The sequence below is a fragment of the Myodes glareolus genome, chromosome 4 (assembly GCF_982192425.1).
Source record: "Myodes glareolus chromosome 4, mMyoGla1.1, whole genome shotgun sequence".
NCBI lineage: Eukaryota > Metazoa > Chordata > Mammalia > Rodentia > Cricetidae > Myodes > Myodes glareolus.
Genome location: NC_142029.1, coordinates 10152411 through 10173541, shown reverse-complemented (window position 1 = coordinate 10173541; position 21131 = coordinate 10152411). Strand labels below are relative to the sequence as shown.

General features: G+C 48.7%; 1 protein-coding gene across 1 annotated transcript in view; it reads left to right on the top strand.

The window, feature by feature from the left end:
- The window catches only part of Glb1 (galactosidase beta 1), a 75147-nt gene that overhangs the window by 11772 nt on the left and 42244 nt on the right, over nucleotides 1–21131 (top strand). The window contains exons 2-7 of the mRNA XM_085688991.2: nucleotides 4196–4365; nucleotides 7717–7867; nucleotides 8883–8943; nucleotides 10838–10932; nucleotides 17473–17653; nucleotides 20815–20873. Coding sequence (XP_085545117.2) covers nucleotides 4196–4365; nucleotides 7717–7867; nucleotides 8883–8943; nucleotides 10838–10932; nucleotides 17473–17653; nucleotides 20815–20873 — 717 coding nt within the window. The remainder of the gene's footprint in view (nucleotides 1–4195; nucleotides 4366–7716; nucleotides 7868–8882; nucleotides 8944–10837; nucleotides 10933–17472; nucleotides 17654–20814; nucleotides 20874–21131) is intronic.

Sequence of the window (21131 nt, the reverse complement as noted above, 5' to 3'; positions counted from 1 at the left end):
CTGTGCTGACAGTATTCCTGAGGACACAGCTAGGTACCCTAAGTCTCATTGTTTAGGGTTTGTGCTAGTGGTCACACTGTAGGGTCCTTCCTTCAGGGGATCCAGTCTCACGCACACACACGCACACACACGCACACACCCCTTTAGCTACTGTGTCAGGAAACTGAGTCAAAACTGAGAACTGGAAAAGGCATCTCAATTTTCTAGCGGCAGACATCAGCCTTTTCCTGTCTCACTGCATGGGATGCTGTGACTTCCAAGCCGTTGCCTAGGATCACTACTGGAAATTGCGTCCGTTGGCTTGATGTTTACGATGGTCCCCCTTGATACTGCTACAATCTTGGCATTCCCAGTGATAGAGAGGGCTGTTGATGGAAGTTTCTGTCCCACCTGGTCCTGGAGCTGTTCAGTCCCAATTAAACACACAGAGGCTTATTATAAAATGTTTGGCCTGTTAGCTCAGGCTTATTATTAACTAGCTCTTACAGCTTAAATTAACCCGTAACTTTTATCTACATTTAGCCACGTGGCTTGGTACCTTTTCTCAGTAAGACATTCTCATCTTGCTTCCTCTGTGTCTGACTTAGGATTGTGTCTCAGCCTTTCTTTTTCCTAGAATTCCCCTAGTCTGGTCACTCCACCTATACTTCCTGCCTGACTTCTGGCCAGTCAGCATTTTATTAAGCCAATACGAGTGACAAATCTTCACAGAGTGCAGGGAGCCCAGTGTCACAGCCTTTCATCTGTCATCACTCATCTTCTGAAGACGCTGCCGTGGGGACTCTAAGGTCACCAACGCCCTCCTCACCGATGTCCTCACTGGCGGCACATCTCTGGGCCCCCTGAGACGTATGCTTTACATAGTCACACAGTGGGGTCTCTCATGTCCATTTTTACATTGCTCCCTCCCCGAACCATCACTTCCTAAGGGTCATAGGATCTCCTGGCATCTCCCCTCCCTTCCTGCAGGCTGCTGTCATGGACCAGCAGTACACATGGTCCAATGTGTCCAAGAAGCCATTCCTTGAACTTAGGGGTCAGAGCCAAGGTGATAGCTATGGATCAGGGCAGATACTCCTTGCTGGTATCCTCTACCAGGGCACTTTGTCTTTTGCCCCTCAAGATTCATTCCCAGTGGGGGCTGGAGAGATGGCTCAGAGGTTAAGAGCATTGCCTGCTCTTCCAAAGGTCCTGAGTTCAATTCCCAGCAACCACATGGTGGCTCACAACCATCTGTAATGAGATCTGGTGCCCTCTTCTGGCCTTCAGGCATACAAGCAGACAGAATATTGTATACATAATAAAATTAAAAAAAAAGATTCATTCCCAGTGTCCCACTATGGTTAAACCCTCCACCTTACTTTTCTGGTAGGAGGTGAGGGTCTCTGTAGACACCCATCACAGAAGTGTGTATCACTCAAAGACTGCCCTGAGCCCATCAGTCCCTCTCTTCAGAGCTTCCAAACCTGCTAAACAAGCCAGCCAGCCTTGCGGTCTCTCCAGTGCCTGGTAAACCAAAAGAGCTAACTCGCATCCCAACTCCTGCGTGAGGAGATTCTTCTACAGGTAGAGGCAGGCTGGGCAAGCCTGAGTTCAATCCCACAACCCACAGAAAAGAGGAGGAGGAAGAGAACTCACCCCACAGGTGTCCTCTGATCTCCTCGTGAGTGCTGTGGCACATACACAACACCATGTGTGCTACACACACACACACACACACACACACACACACACAAGATACTTAAAAATAAACATGCCAAATCCTGCCCCCCTTAACCTGGGCCTCTTCTGTCCAGCATAGGTGAGGAGCATGGCATGCCTTTTGGGGTCTCCTTGTTCACCCACTAAACACTGTAAGGTCTGATTGCTAGTTGATACCCATAAAAGCTCCAGATGCTGCCCCACAACCCATGTCTAGGTGTATTTGTTACAGTTTTCTTTGCTCAGACAGAAGAAACTTAAGGGATTGTTTTTGGCTCAGTGTGGGGATGTAGTCCATCGTGATGGGGAGGCAAGATGGCAGGAGTGTGGAGAGCCGGTCACATTGTGTCCACAGAGGAAAGCAGGAAATGAATGCTGGTGCTCAGCTCAATTGCTCCTTTTTCTTCAGCCAGGGACCCCAGCCCGTGGCATAGCACCACCCACAGAGCAGGTCTACTTAAAATGTACTGGAAACTCCCTTGCAGACATACTGTTAAAAGACACCATGACCAAGTCAACTTATAAAAAAGACTTCTAATTGGGGGGCTGCTTAGAGTTTGAGAGGGTCAGAGTTCACAATGATGGCAGGGAGCATGGCAACAGGCACGCAGACATGGTGCTGGGACAGTAGTGGAGAGCTAACATCTGATCCCCCAGAGAGAGCTGCTATGAAGCCTTGGGCTTTAGAAACCTCTGTGGCCACTCCTAGTGGCATTCCTCCTCCAACAAAGGCCACGCCTCTCCCAGAGAGGCCAGACAGCCTCCAGCAAGGCCACACTTTTTCCTAGTGACACACCTCTTCCAGCAAGGCCACACCTCATCATCTTTTCTAAGCAATTCTGGGGAACCAAGCATTCAAACATTTGAGACCATGGAGCCCATTCTCATCCAACCACCACACTTGCCGCAGAGGTCTCTCTCCTCGGTGATTCTAAATTCCGTTAAGCTGACAGTTAAGGTCACACGAGGCCATTCCTGGTACCACTTGTCCTGATCCTCTGAAAACAGAACCTGAAACAAGGGTTTGGGGGCGGGTAGCTTGAGAATCCAAACAGGAGGTCAGCCAATCTGCCTGCTGCTTAGGCCCACGCTTCTGTAAGTCCCAGTTAGCTCTGCACTCCCGGGTCTGTGTGCCTTTTTCTTCAGCCTCCTGGTGCTTGTGACTGGGTTCTGTACACCAGGGGTGAGCTTTGCCAGAGCAATTGCCTCTCTGCTCAGTTTCAGCCTCAGAAGCAATCAAGCAGCCATGGTTGTGTGTTCCTACATCACATGTTATAATTCCATGTGAAGTGCACAACCCCGCCTACACAGTGCTCCTAAGTCATTCCTGATTTGACCTTAGTGAGTCTAGCAGAGAGCTAGACCTGAGGGAGAGACGTTCTTCAAGTCCAGCCATCCAACAGACAAATGAATGGAGCGCTCGATCTAGGACTTGGTGCCCTCACAGTTGCTTCCAGATGTTTCCAGATGGCTTCCAAGCTACCGTAGGCTATGATGCTAGCTAGCTTAAAGGTGCATGTGGCAGCTGGGGCACAGTAGGCTGATAGCTCCTGGTAACCCTGGCTGCGGGAGTTCTTGTTGCCTGTTGCTGCTTGTCTTTGTCCACCAGGGTGCAGTGTTCCACTTGCTAACAGCTCCTGAAATGAACCCCAAACTGGGTTCCTTGAAACGTTGACTCCTTATTTGACATTTCAGCCAGGGGAGGTGTGTGTGTGTAACTCCTCACGGTGTAACAGGCATTTCAGGGTTGATGCTGTGCTGTGTGCAGGGCACTGTTTTCTGTTCTTGTGAAAAGGCGCTGACTGACTCCGGCCCCTCCCCCCAATTCAGATCAACTCACCTGCAGCCTTAAACATCTTGCTTTAAAGTTCCTGTCCTCTGGTACCCTGGTAGTTATGGCTGAGATGTAGACCAGAGAGGATAGTTGCCCAGGTCACTCTGGGACTCAGAACGGCAGCTAGGAGGGGGCTTCATGGATCTGTTGCTTTGTTTGTCTGAGTCAGGGTCTCATGTAGCCCAGGCTGAGCTCATATTCTGGATGTAGCCAAGGATCACTGAACTCCTGATCCTCCTGCCTCCACTTCTCCGTCACTGCACCCCAGCACCTGATCCATTGGTTTCTGCCCTGCATTTTATTCTTAGGCTTTTCTGAGTGGGTACTGGTGATCCCAGCGGCATGGCTGTTGAGCTTCTGTGTGCACGCCTCTGTCTCCGTGCTCACAAACAGCACAGTGGATATAGTCTCGGCTCTTGAACGTCTATGGGCTCCAGATTTCAGGAGTAGAGCCAAAGTGGGCGATGGCCTCCTCAGTGACTCTTAACCAAGTCACCCTGTGTGCTTGGCTGAGCAGTGGCTTGTTTGCTATCCCAGAGACTGGCAGAATGTACTGAGGCTATGTCACTGAAACAGACAGAAAGCCACCTGTCCCCAGCCACAGCTCTGCTTCTGAAATAAAGGTCCTCATTCTCATGGGGTCCCTTCCTTCTCCTGCAGAATGTCTCCCGAAGAACGTTTGAGCTCGACTACAGCCGGGACCGCTTCCTCAAGGATGGACTGCCATTCCGCTACATCTCAGGGAGCATCCACTACTTCCGGATACCCCGCTTCTACTGGGAGGACCGACTGCTGAAGATGAAGATGGCTGGGCTGAATGCCATCCAGATGTAAGGAAGGGTGTCCGGCTGAGACCCTAATGCTCACACCTTGCTTTATTTCTCCCCTATCAGCTATTCCATTGCTCAGAAGTGGGAGGGAGCCCTGTGTGGGGCTTGTCACAAGCTCGACTGGCCTTTTTTCAGATAACAAACCATTTTTCACTTGAACTTTGTCATCAGAAATCATAAAATAGAAATCAACTTGAAAAGGCAACGGTGGGGGCCCGCTGAATGCCTCAGAAGGTACAGCTGCCTGCTGCCAAATTAGACAGGCTGAGTTCGATCCTGGGGACCTACATGGTGGGAGAGAAGAAGAGACACGTGCAGAGTGTTGCCTGATCTGCACGTGTACACACACAACACATACACACACACACACACACACACAGCAATAATAGATAGGTTGAAGGTGTGATATGATGAACTCTTGGAAAGTGCAGGGCACTTTTGAAAGAGTGGTTCTCTTCGTCTGAGATAGACATCATATTCCTGTTTATAGCTCATAAAACTTAAATTTCTGCCAAGGTCATTGGTCAGAGGCCCATCAAGGAGCCAAACATGAGGGAGTTTGGAGGCGGCCGTAGCTGCTTTGGGTGTAGGGGAGTAAGCCTTGTGCTTAGGTTATTGGAACCCAACTTGCCTTACTGGGCTAACCTTTTGAGTCCGAGCTGTAGGTTCACACCTGCAGGCCTGTCCCCATCCCCTCTGATGCTATGAAATGACTAACTGGGAGGGAAGCTGAGGCAGCTGACCACTCTGGTTTTTAATAGAGCTGATGTGGATTACTGATACCATCTTTAAAGATAAAGAGAGAAAGCCTTAGTTGGTTTAGTAGCTACCCAGGGGGAGTCCCACTTTTCTGTTTCTGCGGCCACTGGCAGAATGAATCCAAGTTCACTTACAGAGGTTGACACGCTGAGTTCCAAAGGGCTGCAGCTGATTGTTCCGGGGCTACAGGATGCTCGTGGAGCTCACCAGCAGGGGTTGTGTGCTGAGAATGAATGGCTCATATGCAAGTGTGTATCTTTACCAGATTTGGGGGAGCCGATTGAGTTGGGTTCTTTTATTTCCTGGTCCCAATATTCCTGACACAAATCTTTTGTCTTCTTGTAGTGGTTGGAGATTTTTCTGTGGTTTGGTTTCAGTGCTGAGAGTCAAATTTAGGCATAACACATGCTGGGCATGTTACCACTAGACTACTAGGTCTCTAGACTGTGTAGAAGGGTTTGTTTTGTATGCCTGTTTGTCTATGTAGCATGTGCATGCAGTGCCCACAGAGGCCAGAAGAGGGAGACGGATCCCCTGGAACTGTAGTTACAGATGGTTGTAGGAGGCCATGTGGGTAAGAACCAAACCTGGATTCTCTGAAGGAGCAGGTGCTCTTAACCACTGAGCCATTGACCAACAACCTCCCCACCCCCTTCCTCACACACTTTTAAAGACAGGATCTCTTCGTGTAGCTCAGGCTAATCTAGAACTCAAAATTGGCCTCAGCCTCCTGAGTGCTAAGATTACTGCCCACCATGCCTGGCTTATTCTTACTTTTAGTGAAGTATTTGATTGTTTTGAGACAGGATCTCTCTATGTAGTCCTGCTGTCCTGGAACTCTCTATGTTGACCAGACTGGCCTTGAACTCATGGAGATCCACCTGACTGTGACTCCTGGCTCCCAGGATTAAAGGTCAATGCCATTATGCAAACCATTTCTTTGTTTATTTTTCAGGCATAGTCTCACTGTAGCCCAGGATACCCTCCAGTTTATTGGGAACCCCAGACTGGCCTTTAACTCCTTAATTCTCCTGCCTCCACTTCCCAAGTGCCACTATGTTCCACTTAACCTTGATTTTTTAAATAAACATTTCTCATATTATTTTAGCATGATAATTAGGGTTCATATGTTTGTGGTGATATTGTGTTTTTGCTTTAACAAATAAAGCTTGCCTGAAGATCAGAGTGCAGAGCTAGTTACTAGGTAGCCATAGAGGCCAGGCAGTGGTGGCACACACCTTTAATTCCAGCAATCGGGGAGACAGAGGCAGGTGATCTCTGTGAGTTCAAGGCCACCCTGGGCTACACCACATTGAATCAGTCTGAAAGAGAAGCAGAGCCAAGCAGTAGCGGCGGCTCACACCCTTAATCCCAGCACTAGGGAATTGGAGACAGGAAGTGATATGGCTGGGCGGAGAGAGAAATATAAAGTGGGAGGAGACAGGAGCTCAGGATTCAGTGTGAGGATTCATAGAGACAGCATTGAGTCTGAGGATTCCTGGAGACAGGACACCCCACTCAGTCTGAGGATTTCGTAGAGGTGACAACTAGTGGCCGGCTGCTCTGCTTCTCTAGTCTTTCGGCTTTCACGCCCTGATATCTGACTCTGGGTTTTTATTAAGCCCAATTAGAATTCGCAATCCATATATTTTGTTTTTCTCAGCAAAGTTTTCAGTGTGCTGGAAGATATTTTTTCCTTTCTGTCAGTTTCTGTATAGATTGTTCTCATAAAGGGCTGGGTTGGTGCTCCATGTTAGAGCATGTCCCTGGCATGCTCAATGGCTGTGTTCGATTCTCAGGATGACAAACTTATCAGTTACAAAGTGAAGCCAAAGGAGAATTGGATGAGGTATACTGAGCTGGACAAGAAAGCCACCTGAAAAAAATCCATCTGGGCAGATGAAGCTGGTGAATCCCATTCATGTCCCTGAATGGGAGCGGTTGTCTCTGAATAAAGCTCTTCATGTGTAGCCCTGCCAGACCACACACAAACAAAATCTACAAGTTCATCTCTATGTTCATGTTCTTCCCCGATCACTAGTCAGTAAGCAAAGGAGACTAGAAGACGTCATGAGTGGCCCCGTGGCTCATCTCCAGTGTGACCCAGAGGGCATGCACCTGCCTCTTGCTTTAGGTCAAGTTCTGTCTCCCATCCAGGTGCCAACCCGGCCCGGCTCTGCTTAGCTTCCGAGATCAGAGGCAATCTGACACTCCGGTGTGTTATTGCCACAAACTGGCTGTTGGTTTTCAGTCATGCTCCCACTCATTTTTAGAAAACTTTTTTCTTTATTCCACCTTATTTACTTTGTATGTGTGTGCGTGTGTGCACATGTGTGTAAGTGCGTGCTGTAGCATGTGTTTGGAGTGCAGAGCACAAAGTGTAGAAGCTGACACTCTCCTTCCATCGTGTGGGTTCCAGGATTGAACTCCTGGGGTCAGGTTGGCAGCAACACCTTTACCCATGAGCCTTTGCAGGGGCCAGTGATCCACCTTGCGCCTGTGTTGTCAAATGGTCCTGCAGCCTGGGCTCCCCTCGCCTTCCTCCCGCTCAGCTGCCCCCTGTGAGGATTTTGACTGTGCATGTCTTCATAGGTATGTGCCCTGGAACTTTCATGAACCCCGTCCAGGACAATACGAGTTTTCTGGGGACCATGATGTGGAGTATTTCATTCACCTGGCTCACGAACTGGGGCTCCTGGTGATCCTGAGGCCCGGGCCCTACATCTGTGCAGAGTGGGACATGGTGAGTGTGTTAACGCGGGGCTCTGCCTGCTTGGTGGGTGTGTTTAAGGCAGGAGTGGCTGGTGGAGGTGGGGGCTGGGCAAAGCAGATGAAAGCAATCCGCGGCTCAAAGACTGGAGCCTATGATAGGGGCCTCCACAGGTGTCCGTTCCTTTAAAGAGGTGCCAGGCAGAGAAGAGCAGGCTTGAGCCAGGGCATCAGGGCTTCCTCTTAGCCAGTCACATAAGCTGGGGTCCTGTCAGAGGCTTGGAGTGGATCGTCTTTGCCTCATGGACTAGTTAAGAGATTAAGAGAAGCCGTGGGCATAGAAAGAGTTTTGCAGTCCAGTGTAGGACACTTGCCTGGCATATACAAAACCACACAGTCAGTCCCAGGACTACAAAACGAAACAACAGCAAGAAAACTAAAGTAGGAAGAAAGAGAAGGACAAAGAAAGAAAGAAAAAGAGGCTGGAGAGTTGGCTCAGCCATTAAGAGAACTGGCTGCTCTTTCCAAGGACCTGGGTTCGATTCCCAGCACCTACATGGTGGCTCACAACCCTCTGTGATTCCAGTTCCAGGGGCTCCAACACCCTCTTCTGGCCTCTGAGGGCACTGCATGTACATGGTGCATAGACACGCATGCAGACAAAGCATCTATACAAATAAATAAATAGATAGACAGATATAAATAAATAAGTTCTAAAGGAGGAAGAGAAGGGGGAATTTGGCTGGGTGTGGTGATCGTCCCTATAACCCAAGCACTTGGGAGGTGGAGGCAGGCAGATCAAAACTCTAAGACCAGCCTGTGCTATATAGGGCTTCCAGCTTTAGGCTTAACTCCATAGTGAGACAGTCTCAAAACTAAAGGGGAGAGGGTGTTAGTCCTCAGACTATTGCCAATAGAGTGATCTTCATTTCCCTTTATTCTGGTTTCCCAGAAGCCCAGGTCATTTTCCCCTCTGTCTGGCAGGAATCTCTCATCTCTTTTCATGCAGTGGGCAGTCTGATGACTGCTTTTGCTTTTCTGTCTTGTAGGGAGGCTTACCTGCTTGGCTACTAGAGAAAGAATCTATTGTCCTTCGATCTTCTGACCCGGGTGAGTTACTGCCGCCTTTAAAGGATTATAGGAGATTGGACAGTTTATATCAAAAGAGCCAGGCTTAAAGGTAGGGCTGCTTCTGTCCAAGTGCCGGTTAATGGGGTGGAAATCACCCTTCACCGGACAGTGAGCGTGCAGGAGACATTGCCTCTTCTGTAGGCTTGAACGATCTCACTGATAAATGGATAACTCTTTGAATTCGAAACCTGGTTAACCAACTGGGTTCAATGACTTGTTTTCTCTTCCTACACACTTGGTATATTACAGAGCCAGCTAGTCAAAATGGCAGGGTTGGTTCTGGAGTGATGTCAGTAGATAGATTTCCTGGTAGCACTGTGTCTGCTGTTACTTTGCATTTGTGGAGGGATTTGTAAATGACGGCTTTGTCTTGTCATTTTAATAAACCGAGAGGTTGTTTTAGCGTAAACCTTCAAGAGTCATTCAGTTGCATCTGTCTGTGTGGGCGTGCATATGTGTGTGTGTGTGTGTGTGTGTGTGTGCGTGCGTGTGCGTGTGTGTGTGGTGTGTGTATAGTGTGTAATGTGTGTGTTATGTGGGGAGGCATGTGTGTGGTGTGTGTGTGTGGTGTGTGTGTTTAGACTCTATTTTTCATATTATATGAACTTCTGTTTTATACTCTTGCTATATTATTGTTGTTTTTACATGTGTTGCCTCATGAGTCCGCATGAGAACTTTAAGAAGCATGTGTGTTTGTCAGTCTCTTTTGAAGTTGTAAATATATGATTTTAGATGTTAATTTTGTCTGGGTGTGGAGGCACACACTTGTAATCATAACCCTTGGAAAGCAGAGGTGGGGTTCTGGAAAGATGGCTCAGAGGTTAAGAGCACTGACTGCTCTTCCAGAAGTCCTGAGTTCAATTCCCAGCACCTACATGGTGACTCACAGCCATCCATAATGAGATTTGGTGCCCTCTTCTGGAAAGTGGAGGCAGGAGAATCAGGATTTCAAGGTTACCCTCAACTACATATTAGATTTGAGTCTTGCCTGGGCTATATGACCTTGTCTCAAAAACAAACAAACTTTTAAGGTATTTATTTATTTATTTATTTATTTATTTATTTATTTATTTATTTTGGTTTGGTTTGGTTTGGTTTGGTTTTGAGACAGGTTTCTCTGTTTAGCCCTGGGTGTCCTGGAACTCTGTAGACCAGGCTGGCCTTGAACTCAAAGATCCTCCTACCTCTGCCTCCCAAGTGCTGGGAGCATAAACCACCATGCCTTTATTTTTTTTTATGTATATGGGTGCATGTGTGTTTGTGTCATGTGCATGTGGGTGCCCACAGAATTCAGAGGAGGGTGTTGGATACCCTGGAACTGTAGTAAAGACAGTTAGACAACGTGTGGGTGCAGGGAATTCAGCCGAACACTCTATATAGTTGTGGATGATCCTGAAGTTCTGATCCTCCTGCCACCACAGTGTTGGGATTACAGGTGTGTACTCCCATGCCCAGTATTTGCACTGCTGGGGATCAAAAGCCAGGGCCTGGCACATGCTCGGCAGGCCCTCTACAAACTGTGTCACACCTCCCTGTGCCTGTCACACATTGCCTGGTAGCCTGTTCTGGCTCTGAGCCTCTGAGCCCCGCAGCAGGGTAAGTTGCCAGGTGAACAGGATTACTAGCTTGTAAGACCGTGACTGGGTGCCGCATTTTAGAAGACAGTTGTTGAGGCCACCGGCTGCACTGTCATTCTCCGGGCTTTAAAAGTCAGCCAAGATCGCCTAGCTGACTTGATCCCTGTAGCCGACACTGAGACTTGCACTCTGTGTGCACACTCACACACAATAGAATGTGTGCACACTCACACACACAATAGAATGAACTAGTTGACAAAGGTGTGTGACAACGACCATACCGTCTTGTTTTGTAGATTACCTTGTAGCTGTAGATAAATGGCTGACAGTCCTTCTGCCCAAGATGAAGCCTCTGCTCTACCAGAATGGAGGGCCGATTATAACCGTGCAGGTACTTGGGGCTGAGCCTGGACTGGGAGGAGGAGAAGGGGGGGAGCAGCTGTCCATCAATATTATGGAAATGTTGGTAGTGGCACCAGGATACAGTGCTAAAAATGACACTTTTGCTGAAGTTGAATTTGGGACAAGTGTTAACCTGTCTGTCTGTCTCTTCTCCCTCATCCCCCTGCCCCCACGTCTCTTTGTGCCTCTCTGTCTCTGTGTGTGTGTGTGAGACATAGATATAGATATTTATCATACAGGTTCTCATGTCTCTCAGGCTGATTTCGAACTCTCTGTTCCGGAGGATGACCTTGAACTTCTGACCCCTGTGTCTCTCTAGAGTGTTGACAATACAGGCATGCACCACCATACCATTTTCTGTGGTACTGGGGATCAAACCCAAGACCTTGAGCAGGCAAGCGCTCTACCAACTGAGCTATGTCCACAGCCCAGGATCTACCTTCCACTACCAAATACACTTTACATATTTAAACCACCACCAAAACAAGACAACAAAATCTATTCCATGGTAGAATTAGAACTAGAAAAACCACAACTTTACTTTTAATTTTTTCATTTGATTGTTTTATCATAACTCTACATGTATGAGTGCTTTGTGTAAAGTATATATGCATACTATATGTGTGCCTGGTGCCTGTGGAGGTCAGGACTGCATCTCCTGGAACTGGTAATGAGTGGTTGTCGGTTGTCATGTGGTTGCTGGGAAGTGAACCCAGGTCCTCTGCAAGGGCATCAGTGCTCTGAACCACTGAGACATCTTTAGCCATCTATTTTCTTTTAATTTTGTGTGTGTGTCTGTGTCTGTGTGTGTGTGTGCGTGTGCATGTGAACTTGCCTGAGTTTATGTGTACCACATGCCTTTGGGAACCTGCAGAGTCCAGAAGAATGTGTCACATCCCCTGGAACAAGTTACAGATGGTTGTAAGCTGCCTTGTGGGTACTGAGAATCAAATCCGGGTCCTCCGGAAGAGCAGCCAGTGTCTTCATCACTGAACCATCTCTTCAGCCCTTCCCTATTTTTGTTTTTAATTATGTGTATGCAAGTGTGTCTGTAAGGCTGTCTGTGCATGTAAGTGTAGTTGCTGGTGAAGGCCAGAAGAGAGCATTGGAGTTACAGGTGGTTATGAGCTGGTGCCGGGAATTGAACCCAGGTCCTCTGGAAAAGCAGCCAGTGCTCTTGACTGCTGAGACATCTCTCTGGTTCCTCGTGCTACTGGTTTTTGTTTGTTTGTTTTATTTTGTTTTGTTTCTCAAAACATGGTCTTTCTATAAAGTGCTGTCTATTCTGAAATTGACCATATGGATAGACCAGGCTGACCTTGAACTCACAGAGATCTGCCTTCCTCTGCCTCCCAAGTGTTGGGATCAAAGGCATGTGCCACCATACCTGGCTCATGTTACTCTTTTGTTAATGCCCATGAGTATCTGCTTCTGTCCTGAGTGTCCTGCCAATGCCATTCAGTTCTTCCAGACATCCCCTTTTAAATGAAGAAGTTCCAAAGGGGGCCTGGAGAGATGGCTCAGCAGTTAAGAGCACTGACTGCTCTTGCAGATGACCTGGTTTTCTCTCCCACTTCCGTCACAATCTCCTTCTACCTGCTCCAGGCCCTGCATGGCTGTGGTGCATCCTGGGCACACAGACACCTGACTTTCAGCACGTCTTAGTAATAATACTCAGGTGAAACATGAAGCCTGGTTCAGCGAACACTGGCCAAGCATGGTTTTAGTGAAATGAACAAAGTCGTGAGGAAGTGCCTGGGTCCTGGGAAACCCAGGGGATGAAGTGTGATTCTCCCTGTGGAATGTGGTTCATATTCTTGCTTAGGAACTGCGGTAGGGATGAGCCCTGATAGAGAGGGAGCGTGGCCATTGGGTGTAGGTGGCACGAGGTGATGGGAGGGCTGAGTAGGTCAGGCGTCCACTTTGAGAGGCTGGGTGTCGGCTCTTGAGAAATGGAGCTCATGAACCATGAACCCTAAGTGCCCCTTGGTCTTTTATTCAAGAAGAGTTGGCACCAAGCGGCCACAGCTTCCTGTGTGAAGACAGTGAGTCTGAAACGTGGGCATGGCTTTGCTCTATGCAGCTGGATCTTCTGTGCACGTGTGTGCGTGCGTGTGTGTGTGTGTGTGTGTGTGTGTGGCGCGCACACGCACAGCCAGAAAGCCCCAGAGGCCTCCTGTCACTGCTGTCCCCAACACTGAGGTTACCTGTGCATGTGGACAGGCCTGATTTTTCACATGGGATTTGAACTTGGGTCCTCATGCTTAGGCAGTAAGCACTGCTACCCACAGAGCTATCTCCCAGCCCCTTGGCTCTTCTTCCTTTGACCTGGTCTTGGGGGAGAGCCACTTCTCAGCTGCTCCGTCTCCGTCATCTCCATCCTGACTACATCTTGAGTCACTTTCAATTTCTGCTCACAACTTTCCAGCATCTTTTGGTTAGAGAAACTTCATCAAAACTGTGATCAGATATAGGACATAGTGACACACACTTAAAATCTCAGCGTGTGGAGGCAGAGGTAGATGGATCAGGAGTTTGAGGCCAGCCGCTTAACCTATTAAGTTCTTGGCCAGCCCTAGACCCTGTCTCAAAAGCCAAGGCAAAGGCTTTTGTCAGGCAACCGTTCTGAATGCAACTATTGTTTTGGCAGATCAGAAGGACTGCGGGAAGGTGTGTGGGCCAGCCTGATCTACATAGGGTGTTCGAGTGCAGAGAGCTGGTAAAAGTGCTTCACCTCGGGTCTGGCAGCCTGAGTTCCATCCCAGAGTGTGGAGGCCCAAAAATGTGAGCCTATGCCACCTTGTCTGAAGGTCAGAGAGTTTCAGCTTGGCCAAGTTGTTGACAACAACTGTGGCTACACGCCCTGACCTAGGGTGTGGTTACTTGGCATTTTTAGACATTAAGGTGCACCTTCCCCCTACAGGTAGATCTACTCCGCCCTGACCAAAGGTCAGAGAATTCAAGCATACTTCTGCTTCTTCTTTTGAATTAGGAGGCTTGACCTAGAGAGTGACTGCCTTCAGGGTACTTGGTCTAGGGTGGGTTCACTGCCTATACAACAGAATGCTTTTCTCATGAATTAATGGTTTGATGTCCCAAAGTATGGAAACAAGTAACTGTTCTAGTTATCCTTCGTATCACGTTAAAGCAGTCTTTCACCTCCTTCCCCCTTTGTGTATTGGAGTATAAAAATGTATGGAATATTAAACATGGGTGGACTCAGTACTCAGAACTCAAAAGTCAGAATTCAGCATTCAGGATCCGCTGAGTTGCCCTCCCGGTACTGTCCTATGCTTCTGTTTGTTTTCACTTGCGTCTTCTTTCTCTTTACTGATATTTCTAATCCCCAGGCCCCTACCCTGGAAAGGGATGTACTGTTGAAGCTGGTCTCCGACACTGGAGCCCGTGGGAAGGTGGAGGAAGAGAACTGACTACTCAGAATTGGCCTCTGACCTCCACAGATCCATGACACTCTTGCTCCCCAACACACGCATGTGTATGTGTTTGGGGGACATTTCTTCTGTCCATCTCGGTCACCGCTTCTACCTGGCCACTCTGCCGTCTTCTGGTCCACCTCCTCATCCTCTTTCTCTCCAGTCTCTGCCTGCTACAATTGCACCTGTTCATCTCCACCCCATACACTGAGTTAACAAGCAGAGAAGGCAGAAAGCCCTGTGTCTGTCCCTCAGCCCTCGGGAGCCAGAAGCAAAGCTCGCCGCGCTGTGGTTATTTCTAGAGGAGAGTTTCTCTCCCCTGTCTCTTCCTTTCTGCAGTTCATATGATATGACCCATTTCCTGTGCGGTGTTTTCACTTCATTCACAGGCCCAAGGCCCTTTTCACATCTCCAAGTCTTTGCACGTAATTGGGTATTTCCCTGCTTGTCATCCTGGGTGTTTTGTTTTGTGTAAGGTGTAGTTACCCTGTGTAACCCAGACTGGCCTCAGACCCAATGGTCCTCCTGCTTCAACCTCCTTGGCCCTAGGATGATGAGTGTGGTCCACCATGCTGGGTCTCACCAGCCTCTAACTCAATGGAGCTGAGACTGGTCTTGAACTCCTGACCCTCCTGTCTGCCTCCAGATGCTGAGATTACAGGTGCACATCTGTGCCTGGTTTGTGCACAGTTGGGAATCCACACCAGGGCTCTTGTTCCTACAGAAGCACTCTGTCAACTGGGCTACGTCCAAGTCCCACCCCATTTACTTTTTGTTTTGTTTTGTTTTCTTTTCCAAGTTATGGTTTCTCTGAGTAGCCCTGGCTGGCCTGGAACTCATTTTGTAGACCAGGCTGGCCTCGAACTCACAGCGATCTGCTGCCGCTGCTTCCCGAGTACTGAGATTAAATGTACCACCACTGCCCAGCTCCCATTTACTTTTCAAAGATAGGATCTCGCTGGGGCTGGAGAGATGGCTTAGTGCTGCTCTTCCAGAGGACCTGGGTTCAATTCCCAGCACCCACATGGCAGCTCACAACTGTAACTTCAGCTCCAGGGGATCTAGCATCCTCACACATACATGCTGGCAAAACACCAATGTACATAAAATAAATAAAGCTTAAAAAAAAAAAAAGATGGGATCTGACTGAACCTAGAGCCTGCAGAGTGACGAGGCTGGCTGGTCAGTGAGCCCTGGAGTCTACCTGTCTCCTCATCTCAGCACTATAGTTACAGATATGTGCCACCAACTTGGGTCTTCACGCTGTTGATCTTAGCCCAGAGTCGGCTCTTCCACCTGCGCCCTTCCAGATTCAAGGCACCAGATTTGCCCCAGATATGTAAATGTTTATTTTTGGGAGAGGCAAGCCAGCCCAGGGACGCCAAGGATGGGGTTTCACCTGAAATGTTAATCTCAGTTTTCACCTAAAATGAGTAAAGAGAAGTCAGGCTTGCTGATTCATGCCTAAAATCCCAGGACCCAGGAGGCCGATCCAGGAGGACTGTGTGAATTCACAGTGAGTTCTGTGCTGAGCCACAGTGTGAAACGCTGTCTCCTCACAGTGACAGCAAACACATTTGGCCGCGCTCATCTGTTTCCAGAGAAGAGAGGAGGGCGTCACTTTCGGGACTGAGTGTCCCCAGGTTGCGGTGTCTTCTTCGGTAGCCTAGAACCACACAGACTCTGCAAGGTGACTCCAGAGCGGCAGAAGGGACAACACAGAAGCAGAGCCATCGCAGGGGCTCCTTGAGTTAGAACAGTGGTTCTCACCCTGGGGGTTGAAGGACCCTTTCATGCATATCAGATACTTATAATTCATAGCAGTGTGGTTCTCACCCTGGGGCTTGAAGGACCCTTTCATGCATAGCAGATACTTATAATTCATAGCAGTGGCAAAGTCAGAGTTAGGAAGCAGCAGTGAAAATAAGTTTATGGCTGGGGTCACCACAGCATGAGGAGCTGTAGTAAAGGGTTGCAGCGTTAGGGAAGTTGAGAACCACTGAGTTAGAGTAAAACTCGTCAGTGTCTGAGGCCTCTGTCACAGTCGGGGTTATGGTTACTGTGATGAACGCCATGACCAAAAGAACTTGGGGAGGAAAGGGTCTATTTAGGGTTTATCCATATCACTGTCCTTCAAAGGAGGTCACGGTAGGAACTCAAACAGGACAGGAATCTGTAGGCAGGAGCTGATGCAGAGACCATGGAGGGGAGCTGCTGACTGTCTTGCTCCTCATGACTTACTCAGTCTGCTTCCTCATAGAACCCAGCACCACCAGCCCAGGGATGGCCCCACCCACAATGGGCCAGGCCTTACCCCATCAATCACTAATTAAGAAAGTGGTTTACAGGCTGACCTGCAACCTGAGGCATTTTCTTACTGAGGCTCCCTCATCAGGTGACTCTAGGTGGCACAGCTGCCTCCTGGGGGCATCTAGATCTAGAGGAAGAGCTGGTTACTAAGGGGTGCCCTGTAGGAGTCGGTGGGTTTCTGGTCTTTTTTCCCCACTTTGTTTCTTGTGTGTGTGTGTGTGTGTGTGTGTGCTCGCACGCGCCATTATACACATGTGGAGGTCAGAGATCAAGACCCAGGATTGGGTTCATTGCTTGCTCCAGGCTAGCAGGTTTGGGACCTCTGGATGAGCTGCCTATCTCTGCCCACACCCCCCACACCCCCTGCCCGCTTCTTGCCACAGGATTATAGATGTGTGCTGGCCATCACATATTGACCTGGGGTTGTCAGACTTGTGCAAGCTAACTCCTTTATCCACCAAGCCATCTTCCCACTGTTTTGATTGACAGACGGGATATGCAGGCTTTTCTCTACTGTATATGTCTTTCCCCACTGTGCACCCAGTTTTATATGTACATCTAATTAGGCAGAGGTCTAAGGCTACAAGCAGGGGATTCTCCCTAACAAGTTCACTCGGAGGGCACAACTTGCTTTATTGCTCACGCACTCCAAACCAGTTCAGGCTGGATCTGCCCCTGCCTCCCTTCCTGGATAGAGGATGTGTTCTGGGTGTGGGAACTAGAGTTCCCAGGGATGCTAAGGCTGCGCTGGCATTTTTCATTCTTCTTTCTAAACGTTTCCACAGGTTGAGAATGAGTACGGCTCCTACTTCGCCTGTGATTATGACTACCTGCGTTTCCTGGCACACCGCTTCCGTTACCATCTGGGCAATGACGTCCTTCTCTTCACCACCGATGGGGCAAATGAAATCTTTCTGCGGTGTGGGACCCTGCAGGGCCTCTATGCCACAGTGGATTTTGGAGTAGGTCAGTGTTTGTGACAACTAGAAAATTGGTTTTCGTGCAGTCGCTGTCAGCCCAGCTGTTGCCTCAGCGTCTTGAGCAGATAGAATGAGCTGTCTCCGCAGTTCCCTTATCAAGCGAGTTAATCGGCTTAGCGTTGCTGTGACAGAATACCTGAGGCAGCAAGCAAGCTTATAAAGAGGGAAGGCTCGGCCAGTCGGTGGTGGCGCACGCCTTTAATCCTGCCTCTCAAGAGGCAGAGGCAGGTGGATCTCTGTGAATTCAAAGCCAGCCTGGTCCACAAAGTGAGTTCTAGGACAGGCTCCAAAGCTACACAGAGAAACTCTGTATCAAAAAAAAAGAAAGAAAAAAAAAAAAAGGAAGGTTTGTTTTACTTCACAGTTGTAGAAGTTTCAGTCCACAGTCTTGCTTGTCCTGGAACAAGAGAGTCCTTCTGGAAGCGTATGATAAAGGAGACCATTTACCTCAGGGCCTAAAATCTTAAGAAACGGAGCCAGAGATGGGACTGCTGTCTCTTTCAGGGACATATCCCCGATGTCTTTGAGACAGGGTTTTTTCATAACTTAGGCTGGCTTCTTACTCATGGTTTAGCCAAGGATAGCCCTGAGCCTCTGATCCCTTTACTTCCGGCTCACAAGTGCTGGGGTTCTAGACATGTGCCTCCCCTCCCCTCAGCTTCTTTATACTGTTCTTGCACTGCTGCGCAAGATGCAAGATGGCTCAGTAGGTAAGGGTGATTGCTGTCGAGTCTGATGACCTGAGATTGATTCCTGGGACCCACATGGTGGAAGGGGAGAACTGGCTCCTACAGGCTGTCCTCTGACCACCAAGGGCATTCCATGGCATGTGTGCGCTGATACGTGTATTCACACACACACACACACACACACACACACACACACACACACACACATACACAAAGTGACTGAATAAAAATGTCATGAAGAAACAGATTCAAATGGAGATTAAAAGTTTTAAAGCAGGGCCGGAGAGACTATATAGTCAGACTTTTTTTCCCACCAGCCAGTTCTCATAACCACACAGAAACTTATTATTAATCGTAAATGCTTGGCCAATAGCTCAGGTTCGTTACTAGCTAACTCCTACATTTTAAATTAACCCATATTTTTTACCTACACTCTGCCATGTGGCTTGGTACGTGTCGGTAGGTGAGGGCACTGGCTGTTCTTTCAGAGGACCCTGGTTTGATTTTCGGCACCCACATGGAGGCTCACAATCATCTGTAGATCCAGTTCTGAGTGATACAAAGCCTTCTGACCTCCGTGGGCCCCCACACATAGGTACACAATGTACACATAAATAAAAATATTTTTTTAATGACAGTTCAAGGCTGGTTTTTGACTATGTAGCAAGTTCAAGGCCAGTCGAGGCTATCTGTGAGCCTGACTTCAACAGCAACAACAACAAAACCCCTTCAGGGTGTGGTGACACATAACTGTAATCCTGGTACTCGGGACACAGGGCAGGAGGCAGGAGGATTGCTTTGACCTAGAGGCCGGCCTGGACTACAATAGACACGTGATAAATTCTAGATTAGGAAGACTACATGTTAAGACCCTGTTTTATAAGATTTACACACAAGGGGTCTGACTCAGAGGTTAGGAGTATTTGCTGTTCTTACAGAGGACCTGAGTTCAGCTTCCAACACCTACAGGCTCACAACCATAGCCCCAGGGGATCAGACACTCTCTTCTAGCCTTGGCAGGCATTGCATGCATGTGGTACACAGATGCACCCTCAGGCACATACATGTACACATAAAATAATGAATAACTCAATCTTTTTTATAAAGAGGATACACACATAAAATGAGAAGAGAAAGAAGGGAGGGGAGGAGAGGGAAGGGTGGTTGAAAACAAGGAGCTGGATGGCTGAGGTGTATAGACTGATATTCAGAACGGTCTCCATTCATCAGAGAGTAACACAGAGTGGCCTCGTCCCTTGTATCTGCAAGTTAGCTGGTAGACATCCGGAGCTCCCTTGTGTGGACAGTGCTCTGAGTCACAAGGAAGGTCTCTAGAGCAGGCCCATCCTGGAGGGGAGCAGCTCAGTCGGCTGGCAAAAGACAGACATGGGGGGAGGGGGCTTGGGAAGTGCAGCTTGGAAGGCAGTGGACGTGTGGGCATGCATTCAGGCAGAGCCATAGCCGTGGAGGCCTGCTCAGGGAGACAGCAGAAAGAAGGGGTGTAGGAAGACAGGGACTGTCTCCCTCAGTTTAAGGTGTTATTGTTGTTGACAGGTCTGTAGTCATGGCTGGTCTCAACTCTCTTCATAGGTGAGGGTTACCTTGAACTGATATCCTTGCCCCCCCCCCCCTCAGAGCTGGAGATACACAGGCTTGTGTCATTCCCGCAGTTTGTATGTCTGAGCCCAGAGCCTTGTGCATGCTGGGTAAGCACTCTACCGATTGATCTCCACCCCAGCCCCGTTTGGATTATTACGGTAAATTAATGTGTGGGTGTGGTAGTATACACCTGTTCTCTCTCCGAAGGCTGAGGCAGGGGGATCATGGATTTTGACATCAGTCTGGGTAGCATGGTGGATTCCACGCCAGACTGAGCTTCACAATGAGACCCAGGAAAAATTAAAAGAAATAAACAGAAAGCTGCTGCTCTCACAGTTCTGGGTGCTGCAGAGTCCAAGGTCGGGGGTCCCATGGAGGCCGTGCTGAGCCAGGACCTCTCCTTCTGGGTCACATATCAGTTTCTTGTTGAGTCCTTACATGGCAGAGAGGGGTAAGAGGTCCCCTCAATTATAGGACATTAAATGTCATTCATCCATAATGGGAAAAGGAGGGACTGACTAAGTTACTTCCTGGAAACTCCACATCTGTAAGACAAAATTTTTTCATGCATTTATTTACATGTGGGGGGGGCGTGCGCAAGAGCCACAGAGCTCAGGGGTAACTGTGAGAATCGTTCTCTCTTTGTGCTGTGTGGGTCCTCAGGATTTGAACTCAGGTCCTCAGCCTTGGTGGCAAGCACCTTTTTCCTCTGAGCCCTCTTGTTAGCCCTCCACTTCCTATACATTTTCTTTGGGATTAGAGTCCAGCTTGTGAATTCCATACCAGTGACCATACATAGCAGACAGATTGGCTTCTTACGCCTGTGACTGACTTTCCTTCTCCCGCTTGTCATTTCCAGGCAATAACATCACACAGGCTTTCCTAACCCAGAGGAAGTTCGAACCTAGAGGCCCTTTGGTAAGAACTGGGGGTGCAGCGTGTCCCAGAGGAGGTGACAGGCTGCAGAAGAAAACCAGTTCATCTTTGGTTGTTTTTTAATTTTTGGCTCTGGGGTGAGCAGCTAATGTGACTTTGGGGTAGGGGGATAGAACCCCTCTGGACTCATGAGTGACTGGGTCTGGTGCAGGCCAGGGCTCAGAAATCAGTGTGTGACCGAGGCTGACTCTAAACTCCCGAGCCTCCTGTTTCCTCCTTTCAGACGCTGGGAACAACCGT